The following is a 16028-nucleotide window of genomic DNA, read 5'->3' as shown; positions in this document are numbered from 1 at the left end:
CAAAGCTCGCACTTCTTTCACTACTCTTTTCTCTGTCCCTGATACTGCTTTACATACTATCTTTCAACAATTCCTTCCCCTTCAGAAGCTTACAGATCACTGTCAAAATTATCCTTAATGCCCCCATCAGACCCTCAGAATGTGGATTTGAGTTTACATATAAATTCTTATTAAGTTAAAATGTTCAAGTACTGAGAAGAACCCTAAGATAGATTTTTTCCATTATACTTTTAGGCAAGCAAATCTGGATCTTCCTCTGTGGTATCGCCCCTCTTCCCAATTTTTTAAATCAGTCTCTGGATCAAGGGGGAATATATAACTGATAAATATTTTCATTTACACCATTGGAATATTATTTAAAAATTAATGTCTATCTTTTAACCTAGTGATTGTCAGCTGTGCTCAGCTCCATTATTGCTGATATCATTTGAAAATATAATCTGCTTACTCAGTTGTTTGGATCAAAAAATGCAAACTTTTTAATGGTCGTAGCAGATCTGAATTCTGATTTCTGAATCAGAGTTTTCATTTTTTGATGAAATCCTCAGAAATTTGGGTATATTTTGATTAACTTATTAACTAGTGTAGGTTTTTGGACTTGGTTTTTAAAAACTCATGTAATTATTTCAGAATATAATTAAATAGTTCTAAAGGTCTAAACAATTTGTTTTTATTTATTTGGCCATCATAAGTGCCTCTATTCTATCTATTGTTGCCATTCTTTTATTTAAAATCTTTTCTTTTTTGTGAGATTGAGTCTTTCTATGTTGCGCAGGCTGGAGTGCAGTGGTACGATCTCAGCTCACTGCAAACTACGCCTCCCGGGTTCACGCCATTCTCCTGCCTCAGCCTTCTGAGTAGCTGGGACTACAGGCGTCTGCCACCACGCCCGGCTAATTTTTTGTTATTTTTAGTAGAGACAGGGTTTCACCATGTTAGCCAGGATAGTCTCGATCTCCTGACCTCGTGATCTGCCCGCTTTGGCCTCCCAAAGTGCTGTGATTACAGACGTGAGCCACCGCACCCGGTCTTAAAATCTTAAATTTTAAATCTTATTTTGATAGTGTCTCAAAAAAGTTGGCTTTGATTTGATTGTTATTTATCTTCTATCTTTAAATGTTCCTTAAATAAGAAATAATACTTGTAGAATGTGCTAGCTCATTAGAATAACAGTATTTATAAAATGATTTTATGAAGAACTTGATAACTTTCTAAGATTAAACTGAACATTTTTGTTTATTTTATCTTTGTTTGTTTGTTAAAACAGAGTCTAGCCCTGTTGCCCAGGCTGGAGTGCAGTGGAGCAATCTTGGCTCACTGCAACCTCTGCCTCTCTGGTTCAAGCAATTCTCCTGCCTCAGCCTCCTGAGTAGCTGGAACTACAGGTGTGCCCCGCCACGCCTGGCTAATTTTTTGTATTTTTAGTAGAGATGGGGTTTTGCCATGTTGACCAGGCTGGTCTCAAACTCCTGACCTTAAGTGATCTGCCCGCCTCAGCCTCCCAAAAGTGCTGGGATTACAGGTGTGAGCCACTGCGCCTGGCCTATTTTATCTTTACTTGTAATGCATGAGAAAATACCCTTTGTGCCATTGGTTCAGCATTTAATAAAGTACTTAACATGAATAATTTTATTTTTTATGTTGGACTATGGAAATATATAATAAAGTATGAGTATAATTTTCTTTGTATGGTCTTTTGCTTGTGTGAGACTATGTCCTTATATTTCTTAAGCATGTAGCTGAACATGGACACACATGCTATTTTTATGCTAACATCACAATGTAAAATTCATTCAGACTACAAAGGCAAACTGATGTGGAAAAGTATGGAGGGTGAACAAAGGGGACTAAAATCATGTATAGCTTGTATGGAAATCATGTATAGCTTGTATGGAGTATATAGTTGTGGTATGATTTGTGAGCTGCAACATAGCTGAACATTTCTATTTTGGTGTCAGTCCCTTGGGAAGGAAGGGGTTTCGTAAAGGAGAGTGATCTCTACTCTTAGTAAGAGTGATTGACATGGAATGATTAAATAGAAGAGAATATAAATACCACTCCTCCCCTTTTAAGGCTAAGCACATAGACACTAAATGCAAATCTTTTCAGTGTGGAAGATAGTCTGGCCTAATGATAGCACATATCAGAAAAGCCAAGGGGGTGAATTAACTATGCAGATCAAAATGTAAGGAAACCAAAATTATATAGCATCCTTAAAAATAACTTTTATAGCCCATATCTAATGGTGAATGCACAGATAGAGGGTAATTGAAGATCGCAGTTGTGAAAGCAGAGTACTGACATCAGGCTCCTGGTCAGTGAGCAGGCAGAATGGCTCCCTGAATTGGATAGCGCAGTGCCCACCATGGTGACTGATAAAACTGATGTGTCCGCTGGAGAGCCAGCCTATTACTGAAGCCTTTAACCTCTTTTTTCTCTCTTTGAAAATGAGCTCCTGAGTGGAAGGTATCCTCAAGGAAGTGAATTTAATTCAAAAGAAGATACTTTATAGATGGGCAAATTTAATTTAAGAATTCACTTCTCTATTGTAGAGGAGAACTGTGTGGGAAAATATATTATTATAAGTAATGTGGTTATATCTTTCAAATATGTCATTTTTGAGTTGTTATTTTGAAAACCTGAATTTTAAGCATTAGCGAGTAATCTTGATTAATCTTACACTCTCATAGAACATATGGCTGAAACTATTAAATCTGCTATATTATATTAAGATATGTAATTGTACAATGAATAATTTAACTACAACATGTGATTTCTTGTTTTTTTTTTCCCCTTTTTGAAAATATGATTCAGTCTCTCCTAAGATAAATACTTGTTAATTGTTGCAAAGAATAAAAGCCCATTTTATCAATTCATTATTCTAAATTACATAAGGTAACATTGCTAACTGGAGAAGCAGGCAATAGTTACCCTAAGTTTTGCCAATTAAAAAATTCACCGTTTAATTTATCCCAGAAGATAAAATACTAAATATTCTATATATACTGCTTAGTAGGTTGTTAGTACATTAGTAGTTTGTCTTTTAAATATAAGGTAGTATAAATTATTGTTTGATGTTCTCACACACATACAAATATAAGTCATTATAATTCATTTTTTGTTGTCAGTCTGGACTTAAACCAATTTCCTCAGTTAACCCTTTTATTTTTTGTTTGTTTGTTTTTTGTTTTTCTTTTTTTTTATTTGGAGATGGAGTCTCACTCTGTCACCAGGCTGGAGTGCAGTGGCACAATCTCGGCTCACTGCAACCTCCGCCTCCCAGGTTCAAGCAATTCTCCTGCCTCAGCCTCCCGAGTAGCTTGGGACTACAAGCGTGCGCCACCACGCCCAGCTAATTTTTGTATTTTTAGTAGAGTCAGGGTTTCACCATGTTGGCCAGAATGGTCTGGATCTCCTGACCTCGTAATCTGCCTCCCAATCTCGGTCTCCCAAAGTGCTGGGATTACAAGCGTGACCCACCGCCGCCCAGCCAGTTAACACATTTTATTATTTTTTAAAAACGTTATAACTTGTCCGGGTGCGGTGGCTCACACCTGTAATCCCAGCACTTTGGGAGGTAGAGGCAGGCGGATCACTTGAGGTCAGGAGTTCGAGACCAGCCTGGCTAAACATGGTGAAACCCTGTCTCTACCAAAAATACAAAAACTAGCCAGGCATGGTGGCACATGCCTGCAATCCTAGCTACTCCTGAGGCTGAGGCAGGAGAGTCACCCAAACCCAGGAGGCGGATGTTGCAGTGAACCAAGATCACTACACTCCAGCCTGGGCAACAGAATGAGATTGTATCTCAAAAAAAAAAAAAAAAAAAAAAAAATTATAACCTGTTGTTCTTTGTGCTTCATAAATGAAATTTATGGAGTCATAAATGTATTTGGAAAATAAAATAGCTCTTAAAATATTTCATTTGGAGACAAGTCATTAAACAAATTCTATGTTTAACAATCAGATTTAAAACCTTTAGTAAATATAAATTTTTCTTAGTTTCTTCCACTTATGGTCTTTTGTTATTTTTAATATAAAATTTTAGAAGAAAATCTGATTGAAATTGAACAAATATACCTCTGAATAAATTTTCTTGCTTAGCTTTTCCTTGCCAAACTAAAAGCTGAACTTTCAGACATCTAATACAAAGCCATGTCTTCAATGTGCATTCACATATTATGGATGGATTTCCATTTATTTTAACTTAAAAGAGATCACCCTGAAAGAAAGCTAATTTCTTACAAAAGGAAAAGAAAGTAAACTTTTCTCATCATTGAACTAGCATGAACTTTTATTAATTCAATCTAAGTATTTAGAAACTTTCTTTTTTTAGCACTGTTCTGATTCAGACATTTACTCTATTGCTCTAAAATTGCTTGGTAATTTGCCAGATATCATCCTGACTTTCTGACTAAACTCTGACTTTCTTATATATCAAATTTCACTTCACTACTTAATTTTATACAAAGGAAAACATTTTTTTTCCAGTTTAGCTGGTTTCTGCAGTCAAAATAATTAACATTCGAAGAAGTGTTAAACTCTTAAAATTTAATTTGGTCTAAAATTTTCCCAATTTCTGAGTGAATTGCCACTTTGTATCATGCCAACAGCTGTATTTCTACACTCTTGTTTTTAAAACTGGCTGGTTGTTTTTTGTTGAATATTCGCTGCCCTCTAGTGGGCTAAATGGTTCTTTTAAAATGACCAGATAGTGTCAAATTTAAAGGAATCATTTCTATATGGAAGTGATTAAATATTCTTTCATGTTTTAATACTCTTGTTTTTCACTGTGTTTAGTTATGTCTCACACAACTAAGTTTTTAACCTCACGAGAACATTTTGGAGATAGTCTTTGAACCAACAGTGTAAACAATGATAAATACTTTTAAGAAGGCACATTAAAATAAGCTTGTCTCATTGATAGTTTGTGTGTCTTCACATTTTAAAATGTGTTTTTGGATACATGCTGCCTACTTCTAAAATGTTTTCATCTTTTTGCCTTGCAGATGCTACAACTGTGGTGGCCTTGATCATCATGCTAAGGAATGTAGTCTACCTCCTCAGCCAAAGAAGTGCCATTACTGTCAGAGCATCATGCACATGGTGGCAAACTGCCCACATAAAAATGTTGCACAGCCACCCGTGAGTTCTCAGGGAAGACAGGAAGCAGAATCCCAGCCATGCACTTCAACTCTCCCTCGAGAAGTGGGAGGCGGGCATGGCTGTACATCACCACCTCAGGAGGCTAGGGCAGAGATCTCAGAACGGTCAGGCAGGTCACCTCAAGAAGCTTCCTCCACAAAGTCATCTACAGCACCAGAAGAGCAAAGCAAAAAGGGGCCTTCAGTTCAAAAAAGGAAAAAGACATAACAGGTCTTCTTCATATGTTCTTTCCTTTTACCCTGTTGCAAAGTCTACCTCATGCAAGTATAGGGGAACAGTATTTCACAAGCAGTAGCTGACCTGGGATTTTAACTACTATTGGGGAACTGTGAATTTTTTAAACAGACAAATCACTCTAAGCAAATTACATTTGAGCAGGGTGTCATGTTTTATGTTAATTCAGAGAGTAAGATACTATGTCTGTCAATATGTGCATGTGTGAGAGGGAGAGAGCCTGAGTCTGTGTGTGTACATGAGAATTTTATATAGAAATGTACACATATATATAAAGAGCCTTTGTCTTTATATATTTGTGTATAGATCAAAGCACACACCCTCCCTCATGTAATTGGATATTTCCAAGAATTGAAAACCCATGTGAAGCATTATAGATAGTTTTAAATTTAACCCACTGGAGTTTTCTTGAAATACCACTTCTTTTATATTATATAAAAATAAAAACATGACTGTTACTTTTTGTGTGAACCAAAGGATACTTCAGATCTCAGAGCTGCCAACTATGGGGTACTATAGGTTTTTAAGACATCCAGTTCTCCCGAATTTGGGATTGCCTCTTTTTCTTGAAATTTCTGGAGTGGTATTTTTTCCCCCCTCTTTGAAGGCAGTACCTTAACTTCGTATGCCTCTGACTGCCATAAGCTTTTTTGATTCTGGGATACATAACTCCACAAAAGACAATGAATGTGTAATTTGTGCCGATATTTCACTGTTTTAAATTCTATGTTTGATTGTAAAATTAGAGCCTATTAAGAGAAATGAAGGGGAGGATCATCTTAGTGACTTGTTTTCAGTAGTATTTTCATACCAGCTTCTTGTAACCTTTTCCATGACGTGAGGGTTGTAAGGGATTGTGTGGCAACAGCAGCTTCCCTTGGCTAAGTCAATCTTCTACCCATTGCTTAGAGCAGGTAGCCCTCCTTATTTACTGCTGAAGACCTTAGAGAACTCCAATTGTTTGACGTATATTTTTGGTGGCTGTTTTTTTTGTTCCTCCTGGAGAGTTATCTAACTTGTTTCTAAAACAAACAAGCAGCACAGAAATGAATGAAATACCAGGGTTGAGAATTAAAATTAAATGGATGTTCACAATTGCCCAATATATATGACCTGTGAATGATATGAAAAAAGGCAGTGTTCAGTGGCAGTTAACAAGAGTGACAAGCCTGGGGCAGAGGTACCAAACCTCTCCCACCAGAGAGCTGGAAGTATTTTATACAGTAACTTTGAACCTCTGGAAGTTACCTCCAATGCTTATTCTGAAGTAACCTATATGGTGGATGCAGGATGAACATTCAGTGCTAGGGAGAATCTTCTCAGGTTGGTTCTCAGAGTGATAAACTGGCTAGGGACCAGTTATAGTATTGGTCCCATTAGGTTTCGGTCATGGAAAAAAAATTATTTTGGGGTCATCCTGGCTCTAGATGTTATGGGCAAATTTCTGAAACATCTGCAAGAAGGTACCAGTTAATTATAGTGCTTAAAATTGGGAATAATATTAAGCATTATAATTATAATGTATGGGCCTGTTGGTGTAAGCTCAGATAATTAAATAAAAATAGCATGACTCAAATGAGACATATTCTGCTGAACAGTTTCTACTTCCTCTCCCTCCTGTCCTGTCATGGGAGACGTATATAGTTACTGCTGTTTCAGCAAGCCACCGTAAGAAGAAAAATGCCTCAGGTTGGGTTGCCAGTCCTTTACAACTCAGCTTGAATTTCACAACAGTGATTGTGAGAATCTGCGTGGTATACACTGAAATATCGGTGTGCTGTGATGCAAAGCTTACCTTTGACGATATTGAATGTGATATAGCTGTAGAGAAGTACTTCCTTGCCTTATGTGAGGATTTCAAGCTTATTTAAATTATGTAGACAAATCAAAGTGGCATTGCTTAATTTTTAGCAGGCATAATAAGCAAGTTAACAATAAAATGCAAAACATGATAAGCATTGCTCAATTTTTAGCAGGTATAATAAGCAGGTTAACAGTAAAAATGCAAAACATGATAGATAAGTCACTTTGAAAATTCAAACCAAAGTTCCTTCACCTTATGGAAATAGGAAATTATGGACTTGAAAATTGGACATTTCCTGTTTACAAAAAGAAATTTAGAGCTAAAATCATGGTAAAAAAATAGAAACACTTGAGAACTATGGTCTTTATGGGTGCAATTTGAAATCCTTTTCATCATCTTACCAGACTGAACTAAGAGCACATACCAAACCTATCTTATGGTTGAAAGTTGGGGTTTATTTTTTATATGAGAATATTATCACTATTACATAACATACTCAGGACAAAGAACTTTGCTCAGGGAACATACCATATAATATTTTTGGTGTTTCTTTACAGACTAGTCTACAGTCCTGCTTACTCAAAACAAACCAAATAACTTATACCTTTATATAAGTATTATGTACTGATGATAGTAACTACCTCTGAGTTTGACATAGATCAAAATTTTTGAATATCAGATATCAGTTATCCTATTTTTATTTCATTTGAAAACTCCTCTAAAGCAGATTCCCTCAACTCCGTGCATATGTGAATATCACTGATGTGAACACATTGTTCATTTACGTAGGTAAAATATTCTGTTTACAGCAAAAGGCTACCTCATAGTTGATGCATAGCACACCTGTATGTATGCTGTTCCAGCCTGACAGGTGGCTGATAATTCTCTGGTACAGAACCTGTTTATCTGTATTATAAATAGCAATCCACAACTGCATGTTTCTGACAAACACTTGTGAATAATGAAGCATCTCGTTTTAGTTAGCAAAGTCTCCAAACATCTCCTTAAAATAATCATGTATTTAGTTTAAAGAATTATGGGCACTGTTCAACTTAAGAACTTAAGCAAAACAGACCACGGAAGCAGTCTTAGAAGCATCTCTTTGCCCAGAGGCGGAGGTCGGAAGGAGTAGCAGGGAGAGGGGTTGGTTTATGCAGGTATTTGTGCTAGGCAAAGAGTTTAAAAGATGCCAATGTCCTTCATTTACTGTCTGTGCTGCCCTGAAGCCAAGCGTCTTGCAGCATTATAGCCCCAGGCACATAACTAACTAGCACTGGCTTGCCAAGGAATGAACATGCAATGCCATTACTAGCTATTGAGGGTAAAGGGTCTGTGTGAAGCATCACTTTGCGGGGATTACTAATGGTGGGGCAGCAGGTCTGTGAATTCAGTTATCTCTTGACCTCACCCTCATGTCAACACAAATGTAATTCCTAAACAAGATGCAATTCCTAAACAAGATGCATTGCCAGTCTCTTAGCCCTGTAAGCTAATCATTTGCTACATGGCAGACTATAATGAAAACATTTTTATACTTGGATTTCTAGTCTTCACTAGAAGACCTTGGACGTATTTTTGCAGTTGAAAGATTTAGAAAGGTTTTTACCTGCTTATAACTTGGAAGTTTAGCGTGCAATGTAAGAAAAAAGATCAAGAAATGTCATGTTATTAGCATCAGTCCACCTCCAATATTGCCAATATTATTTTTATTCTGGCTCAGTTTTATTTTGCACCAGGGCAGCCCCAAGTTACTGCTGGTTGTATTTAGTTTGTGAATAGGAGCCCATAAGTGTTAATAGACTTTGTAACATTCACTGTAAGATGAATTATACAGGACATGGGAAATCTCATTAAGTCTTAAAGTTAATTTAAATTAATTTATCTGTTTTCTCTAAGAAATGTTTATCATAAAATATATATGTGTATTTCCCCTTTGGTTATAAAATTTGGGAAAGTATGTACAAGTGCAGCTGCACTGACTTTAATTTTCTAGATGTCTTAATGAGATTTATTTGTTTTAGAGAAGAACATCTGTTAAAAGCATCAAACTCTGTCTTACATAGCTGTCAACAGCCTCTTTAAGATGTGGTGGTTGTATGATCTGTGTCATAATTGTTCAGTTAGAGTGAGAAGTTGACCTATGATTCATTTTTAAATTTTATATTTGGAACAAAGCTGCAAGTTATGGTAAAGTACTGTACTGTGAGAAAGTATTATGATATTTAATGCATCTGTGGCTTAACACTTGTGAGAGTTACCAGCTTGAAAATGATGGTGTTGACTACCTCTTGAATCACTTCCATCTATCAACCACTGGCACCTACCACCAAGCTGGCTTCAATTAGTATGTGTTTCTTTTTGGTATTAACAACTCTAACCATACTAGAGACCAAAGTGAACCCTGATTTTTATATGTCTTTAATAATGGTGTTTTATCTAGTGTTTTTAAATTATCCTGTGTAGTATTTAGATTACCTCATTGTCCATTTTGATTCATGCTGTTTACAAGTGAAAATAAAAACACTTGAACTGTATGTTTTTAAAAGATAAAGGGTAGATGTTTGGAATGCATTTCACTTGCGTGCAGTCATCTGGAGGGACTGAAGCACTGTTTGCCTTTCTGTACACTCTGGGTTTTATATTCTCATTTCATGCCTAATGTCGTATTCTGTCAATTATGGATATGCTGGGGTTTAAAAAAATTACTTGATTAAAAATAAAACATATAACATTGGCATTTATGATGGGTTTTGGAGATTTTTTTATGATGTGTGTTCTTACTAAGTGAAAGGATAAAAGACCATTTAGGCAGTGTTTTACATCAGTTGGAGCATAAGTTAAATGATATTAACATATCCTCAGTGGTGAGTATTAACATGGAACTTACTCCAACAATACAGATGCTGAATAAATGTAGTCTAAGTGAAGGAAAGGTGGAAGCTGCCATCACTCAGAATTGTCCAGCAGAGATTGTGCAAGCTTGTGAATGAATAAAGGCACATACTTCACATGGTCAGGAAGAGTGGTTTGAAGCAAAATATTCAAAGCCTATTGAAGAAATCATTTTAGAATTTTTCTACAGGTTTTTTTCTAATAAAGAATTTGAAAAGAAAAAGGCAAATTATATCAGTACCAAATATCTAAAATGCGAATGTAGATTTATCAAACCATGAATGCAGTATTGATGTACTATAACAAACCATTTGGTAAAACTATTGAGTTATATAAATTGGCCAGTTCCACAATCAAACTTATTTTCCTCTCTTCACCTGGATGATTTCTTCTTTTGATGATCTGTTATAACTCTTATTTTATTTTAAAATCTGGTAAAATCACATAACATAAAATTTACTGTCTTTACCTTTTTTTTTTTTTTTTTCTTTTTTTTTTTAAGATGAGGTCTCATTCTGTTGCCCAGGCTGGAGTGCAGTGGTGCAATCGTAGCTTAGTGCAGGCTCAAATTCCTAGATTTGAGCGATCCTCCCACTTCAGCCTCTTGAGTAGCTAGACTACAGATGCGCACCATGCCCAGCTAATTTTTTTTTTTTTTAGAGAGATGGAGTCTTGCTTTGCTGCCCAGGCTGGTCTTGAACTCCTGGCTTCAAGCAGTCCTCCCTCCTCAGCCTCCCAAAGGACTGGGATTACAAGTGAGCCACCATGCCTAGCCTTAACCATTTTTGATTGCTAAGTATATTCACATTCTTGTACAACCATGTATGATTCACTTTTCTTTGAATGTGAAGGGCTTTTTGTACTTTCGAGAATATGGAAAACCTTTAAACCTTAAAAATATACGTAATCCCATCATCTGAAAGTAACCAATAGCAGCTTTTATTAATTTATATTTATGGAAAAAATTTTTTTTTCTTTTTGTGAGACAGGGTCTTGCTTTGTCACCCAAGCTGGAGTGCAGCGGCACAACCACGGCTCACTGCAGCCTCAACCTCCCCAGGTTCAAGTGATTCTTCCAGCTCAGCCTCCCAAGTAGCTGGGACTATAGGCCTACACCACCACGCCTGGCTACTTTTTTGCATTTTTTGTAGAGATGGTAAAATCACAAAACAAAAATTTACTATCTTGTGGCCCAGGCTGGCCTTGAACTCCTGGGCTCAATTGATCCTTCTGCCTTGGCCTCCCAAAGTGCTGGAATTACAGGTATGAACCACCCCCACCCCCCCGGCCGATTTGTAAATTTTTTGTAGGGACAGTTTCCCTATGTTAGCCAGGCTAATCTTTAACTCCTGGCTTCAAGGATCCCACCTCAGCCTCACAAAGTGTTGGGATTACAGGCATGAGCCACCACACCTGGCTGAAAAGCTTAAAAAAAAATTTATATATATAGAGATACATATATATGTGTGTATATAAAATAGACTATATATGTGTGTATATATACATATATAGACATATATATGCACACACACATAATCCCATTGCCTAGAAATAACCATTGGCATTTTTAATTTTCTTCTGCTTATATATATACACACACACACACACACACGAGAGTGTGTTATTTTTGAGACATAGTCTTGCTCTGTCACCAGGCTGGAGACCAGTGGCACAATCTCGGCACACTGCAACCTCCACCTTCCAGGTTCAAGCGATTCTCCAGCTGGGACTGTAGACGCGTGCTACTGCGTCCGGCTGATTTTGTGTTTTTAGTAGAGGATTTCACCATGTTAGCCAGGCTGGGTCTCGAACTCCTGACCTCGGGTGATCCATCTGTTTTGGCCTCCAAAAGTGCTGGGATTACACGCGTGAACCACCACGCCCTACCGGAGTTTATACATAGAAGAATTTGATCATTAAAACAAATAGTCCAATATGCTTACGTAATTAATGTTGCTTTTTTTTTTTTTTTTTGAATAAAGAAGAGCTGTAAGGCACATTCAGGATAACAGGAAGACCCAGCCAGAATCCCAGGCGCCCTTCTCTGTACAGAGTACTACGTTTCCTGCCCCTGTCTGTGTCTCCCGTGTAAGCTTTTTGTAAGGGCCTTTGTATGAAGCTTTTGCTTGCTAGGCTACTAAATCAAAGCAGTGCTGTGTGATAGCCACCATTTTGTGATCGATTCTGCTCCTGATTGCCTGTTAGTTTTGTAAAATATTCCTCAAAAACTCTGTGGGGTTTCTTGTTTGCTTTGCTTTCTAGAAATAATTGAAAGTTCTTAAAACTTTCACAGTTGCTCAAATGTAATTTCTGTCATCCTCAATTTAGAAATCAGTATGTTGCCCTTTCTCATCCTCTCCTGTCTCTCTCTCTCTCTCTCTCTCTCTCTCTCTCTCTCTCTCTCTCTCACACACACACACACACACACACACACACACACACACACACACACACTTTCTGAATTAGTTTGGACTGCCTGGGAAATGGTAAATGTTTCTGTGGCTGCATAGCAGGCATGTTTCTTAACACAATACAGGATAGTTTATTATATTTATAGTGTGTTTTGTTTCTAAAATTACTCAAAATTCCTGGAAGATGTGGGCTGTTTTCTGAAGGTCAAGGGCTTCCATTTCTAGTTAATTTCTGAGCTGCTCAGCATCTGTAGCTATATACGCCTGCTCCAGTTTGTAAAAGTTATTTAAAACACAAACTCCAACCTTGGAGGTTTTGCTTACATCCCAAATCATATGATTTGTTTTCTTTTGTCAAGAAGAAGGAAGAGGCCTGTTAAAGTAAGGACAATGCCCAAAGTCAAAGTTCACACTTAAGAATCAAACCACATTTCTATGTGACTTGGTGCCAGTAGACATACTGTTGACCTGTCCTTTCATAATGCTTTTCCACCTTCACTTCTAGAAGTGCAGCCTCTCCCCCACTGCCAGTATGTCAGATATTTCAAGTGTTATTTATCACTTTCTTTCTTCTTTCTTACTTTTTGTTTTTCTTTTCTTTTTCTTTCTCTTTCTTTCTTCCTTTCTTCTTTCTTTTTCTTTCTTTCTTTTTTTTTTTTTTTTTTGATGCAGTCTCGCTCTCTTCCCCAGGCTGGAGTGTAGTGGTACGATCTCAGCTCACTGCAACCTCTGCCTCCCGGGTTCAAGCTATTCTTGTGTCTCAGCCTCCCAAGTAACTGGGATTCCAGGTGCGCACCACCGCTCTCAGCTAATGTTTTGTGTTTTTAGTAGAGACAGGGATTTGCTACGTTGCCCAGGCTGGTCTCGAACTCCTGGGCTCAGGCAATCCACCCACCTCAGCCTCCCAAAGTGCTAGGATTAGGGATGTGAGCCACTGTGCCTGGTCATTTATCACTCTTTCATTGAGATCATCAGGCCACATATTAAGCCCTTATAGTTATCAATCTCCACATCGGCTCTTAAGTTCTCTCATTTCTTCATGAATTAATTCTCCACAACTTTCATTAACTAGTTCAGATATCAGTTTCGCTAGTCCCATGTTAAACTGCTTCTGCCCAAAAGCAATCAAACTCATCCAAAAAAATCCATTTAAAACAATATTAATAAAAATCTAATTTCGATAATAATTTCCTCACAGTAAAAATCTTGGAAAATGCAGGGGAGGGGCTGCCACGTGAGAAGCTCCTGCAGCGGTGTTCTGACGACATGCCCGGCCCACGCTCTGTTTCCTTAGGTGGCTTTTGTTTGCTGAGACTGCACAGCACTAAAGGGGAAACTTATTGCTGGGAAAAATGTAACATAAAACCAAACAGTGGGAAGGGACCTTGGACTGGCATCTGGTTCAGTAGTCTGTCTCTGTCTAGGATCATACCTGACCATTCTAGATGGTAATTTCCAAAATCTGCTGGAGAAGATTCCACGAGTTTCTTTAGAAGGGAATCAGTAAACAACAACAGCAAAAATAAGTAATAACAGACTATGCGCCAATGTCAGATTATATAAGAGATCCCATTTAGATGGATACTCAATTTTCCATGATGTGGTTATTACGCATTGCATGGCTGTACCAAAATATCTCATGTACCCTGTAAATATATACGCCTACTACATACCCACAGAAACTAAAAAATAATTTAAAAAGATGCCATTTAAAGGGACCATATCGACAGCCTGCAGTGTTTCTTTTTAGTAAGACATTTCTTAATGGAACACTATCCCTACTAAAATTTTCTTCAAGGCTTATGTAAAAGATGTCCTAAGTAACACAATCTAGAAAGCATGTCATAATGTACTCCAATGTGCAGTGGGCCTTTAGAAGTGTAAAAATTCCTTATGGTTAAGGTGAAAGTCTGACTTTTAAGAAACTGTAGAACTGGAATTGACTGATTCTGAAGAAAGATTGAACATGATGCACTTCAGTTGTTGCTTAACACCACCAGAGGGCACTCTTCACTTGCTCTCTGAAACAATTTTATTTTACATCCCCTCATAGCTATAATACTCTTTTGAGTATCTGAATATCCATATGATTGATAAACTTACCTAGGAAATTTTCTGACTGAAAAAAAAATGTGTAATTATAAGTAATGCCTTTTGAGCTCTTATGCAGAAGACAGGGGCTGTCAACACAGTTCACAATACTGAAGAGATAATCAGATACTGGTAACTCGTCTAGAAAAGTGTTTCTGAAAGTCTTCTTGTAATAAGAAACCACAGGACTGTAAACATTCAGTTACATTAAATAATCATACTGCATTATTATCCCATACATTTCTCCCCCACCTTTCAAGCTATGAGCAATATAAAGCTTCTCCCAAGCATGGTGGCTCACACCTGAAATCCCAGTGCTTTGGAGGCCAACCTGGAGGGATCACTTGAGGCCAGGAGTTCAAGACCAGCCTGATGAACATAGTGAGACCCTGTGATATGGTTTGGCTGTTCCCCACCCAAATCTCATCTTGAATTGTAGCTCTTATAATTCCCAGGTGTTGTGGGAGGGACCCCGTGGGAGATAATCGAATCGTGGAGCTGGGTCTTTCCCATGCTATTCTCATGATAGTGAATTCTCCTCACGAAAGCTGATCATTTCATAAAGGGGAGTTTCCATGCACGAGCTCCCTTCTCTTGTCTGCCACCATATGAGACATGCCTTTCACCTTCCACCACGATCGTGAGGCCTCCCCAACCATGTGGAACTGAGAGTCCATTAAACCTCTCTCTTGTGTAAAATTGTCCAGTCTTAGGTATGTCTTTATCAACAGCATGAAAACGGACTAATACAGCCTGATTCTACAAAACCTCAGCTGGGCGTGGTAGTTTGTGTCAGTAATTCCAGCTGCTTGGAAGGCTGAGGCAGGAGGATTGCTTGAGACCAGGAGTTTGATGCTGTAGTGGCTATGATCACACCACTGCACTCCAGCCTGGGAGACACAGTGAGACTGTCCAAAAAAAAGAAAAAGAAAGAAAGAAATGCAAGACTTCTTCACTGGGATTTTATTACTGAAAACTTTGATGTTCCTCTTCTCACTCAGACATCTTAATAGGGCTGTCCATACTTCCATTATTTGAGAAGAAACAGTATCTTGTCAAAATGCTGATATCACACTGGGTGTGATATTCTAAGTATTGGATTTAAATGTGTGCCTCTAGAAACAAGGAAAAATTAGATACAAGTTCTGAAAGAATTTTCAGGTATAATTTAATGAAGAAATATGTCTTTTACCTTCGGCTTCCATTTATGTGTCACTGATTAATGTAATAATAGCTTTTACTTTTATAGTGCTTTATAGGTGACATGGTGTTTTAAAATTTAATTCTCACAAAACCCTCCTAAGGTTAAGATGGCAGATGTCAATATTCCTATATTACCGCTGGGTTCAGGGAAATTACATTAACTACTTGGGCACAACCAGGCTTGGAGCTAGCTAGACAAGACACCTCAGAATTCTGATTTGAATCAT

At 37.6% G+C, this 16028-nt stretch overlaps 1 protein-coding gene across 3 annotated transcripts in view; it reads left to right on the top strand.

The window, feature by feature from the left end:
* Positions 1–16028, top strand: part of LOC105478785 (lin-28 homolog B) — a 132265-nt gene that overhangs the window by 109960 nt on the left and 6277 nt on the right. For 2 of the 3 annotated variants that reach the window (XM_011736423.2, XM_011736424.3), the window contains exon 5: positions 5010–5535. In XM_011736423.2, the coding sequence (XP_011734725.1) occupies positions 5010–5373 (364 nt within the window). In that variant the 3' untranslated portion in view covers positions 5374–5535. Of the gene's footprint in view, positions 1–5009; positions 5536–16028 lie in introns of those variants that run through there. The other variant, XR_985442.2, reaches the window with a different exon arrangement.

The sequence above is a fragment of the Macaca nemestrina genome, chromosome 5 (assembly GCF_043159975.1).
Source record: "Macaca nemestrina isolate mMacNem1 chromosome 5, mMacNem.hap1, whole genome shotgun sequence".
NCBI classification, from domain to species: Eukaryota; Metazoa; Chordata; class Mammalia; order Primates; family Cercopithecidae; genus Macaca; species Macaca nemestrina.
The sequence above is the reverse complement of the archived record's forward strand: the minus strand, read 5'-3'. Positions and strand labels throughout refer to the sequence as shown.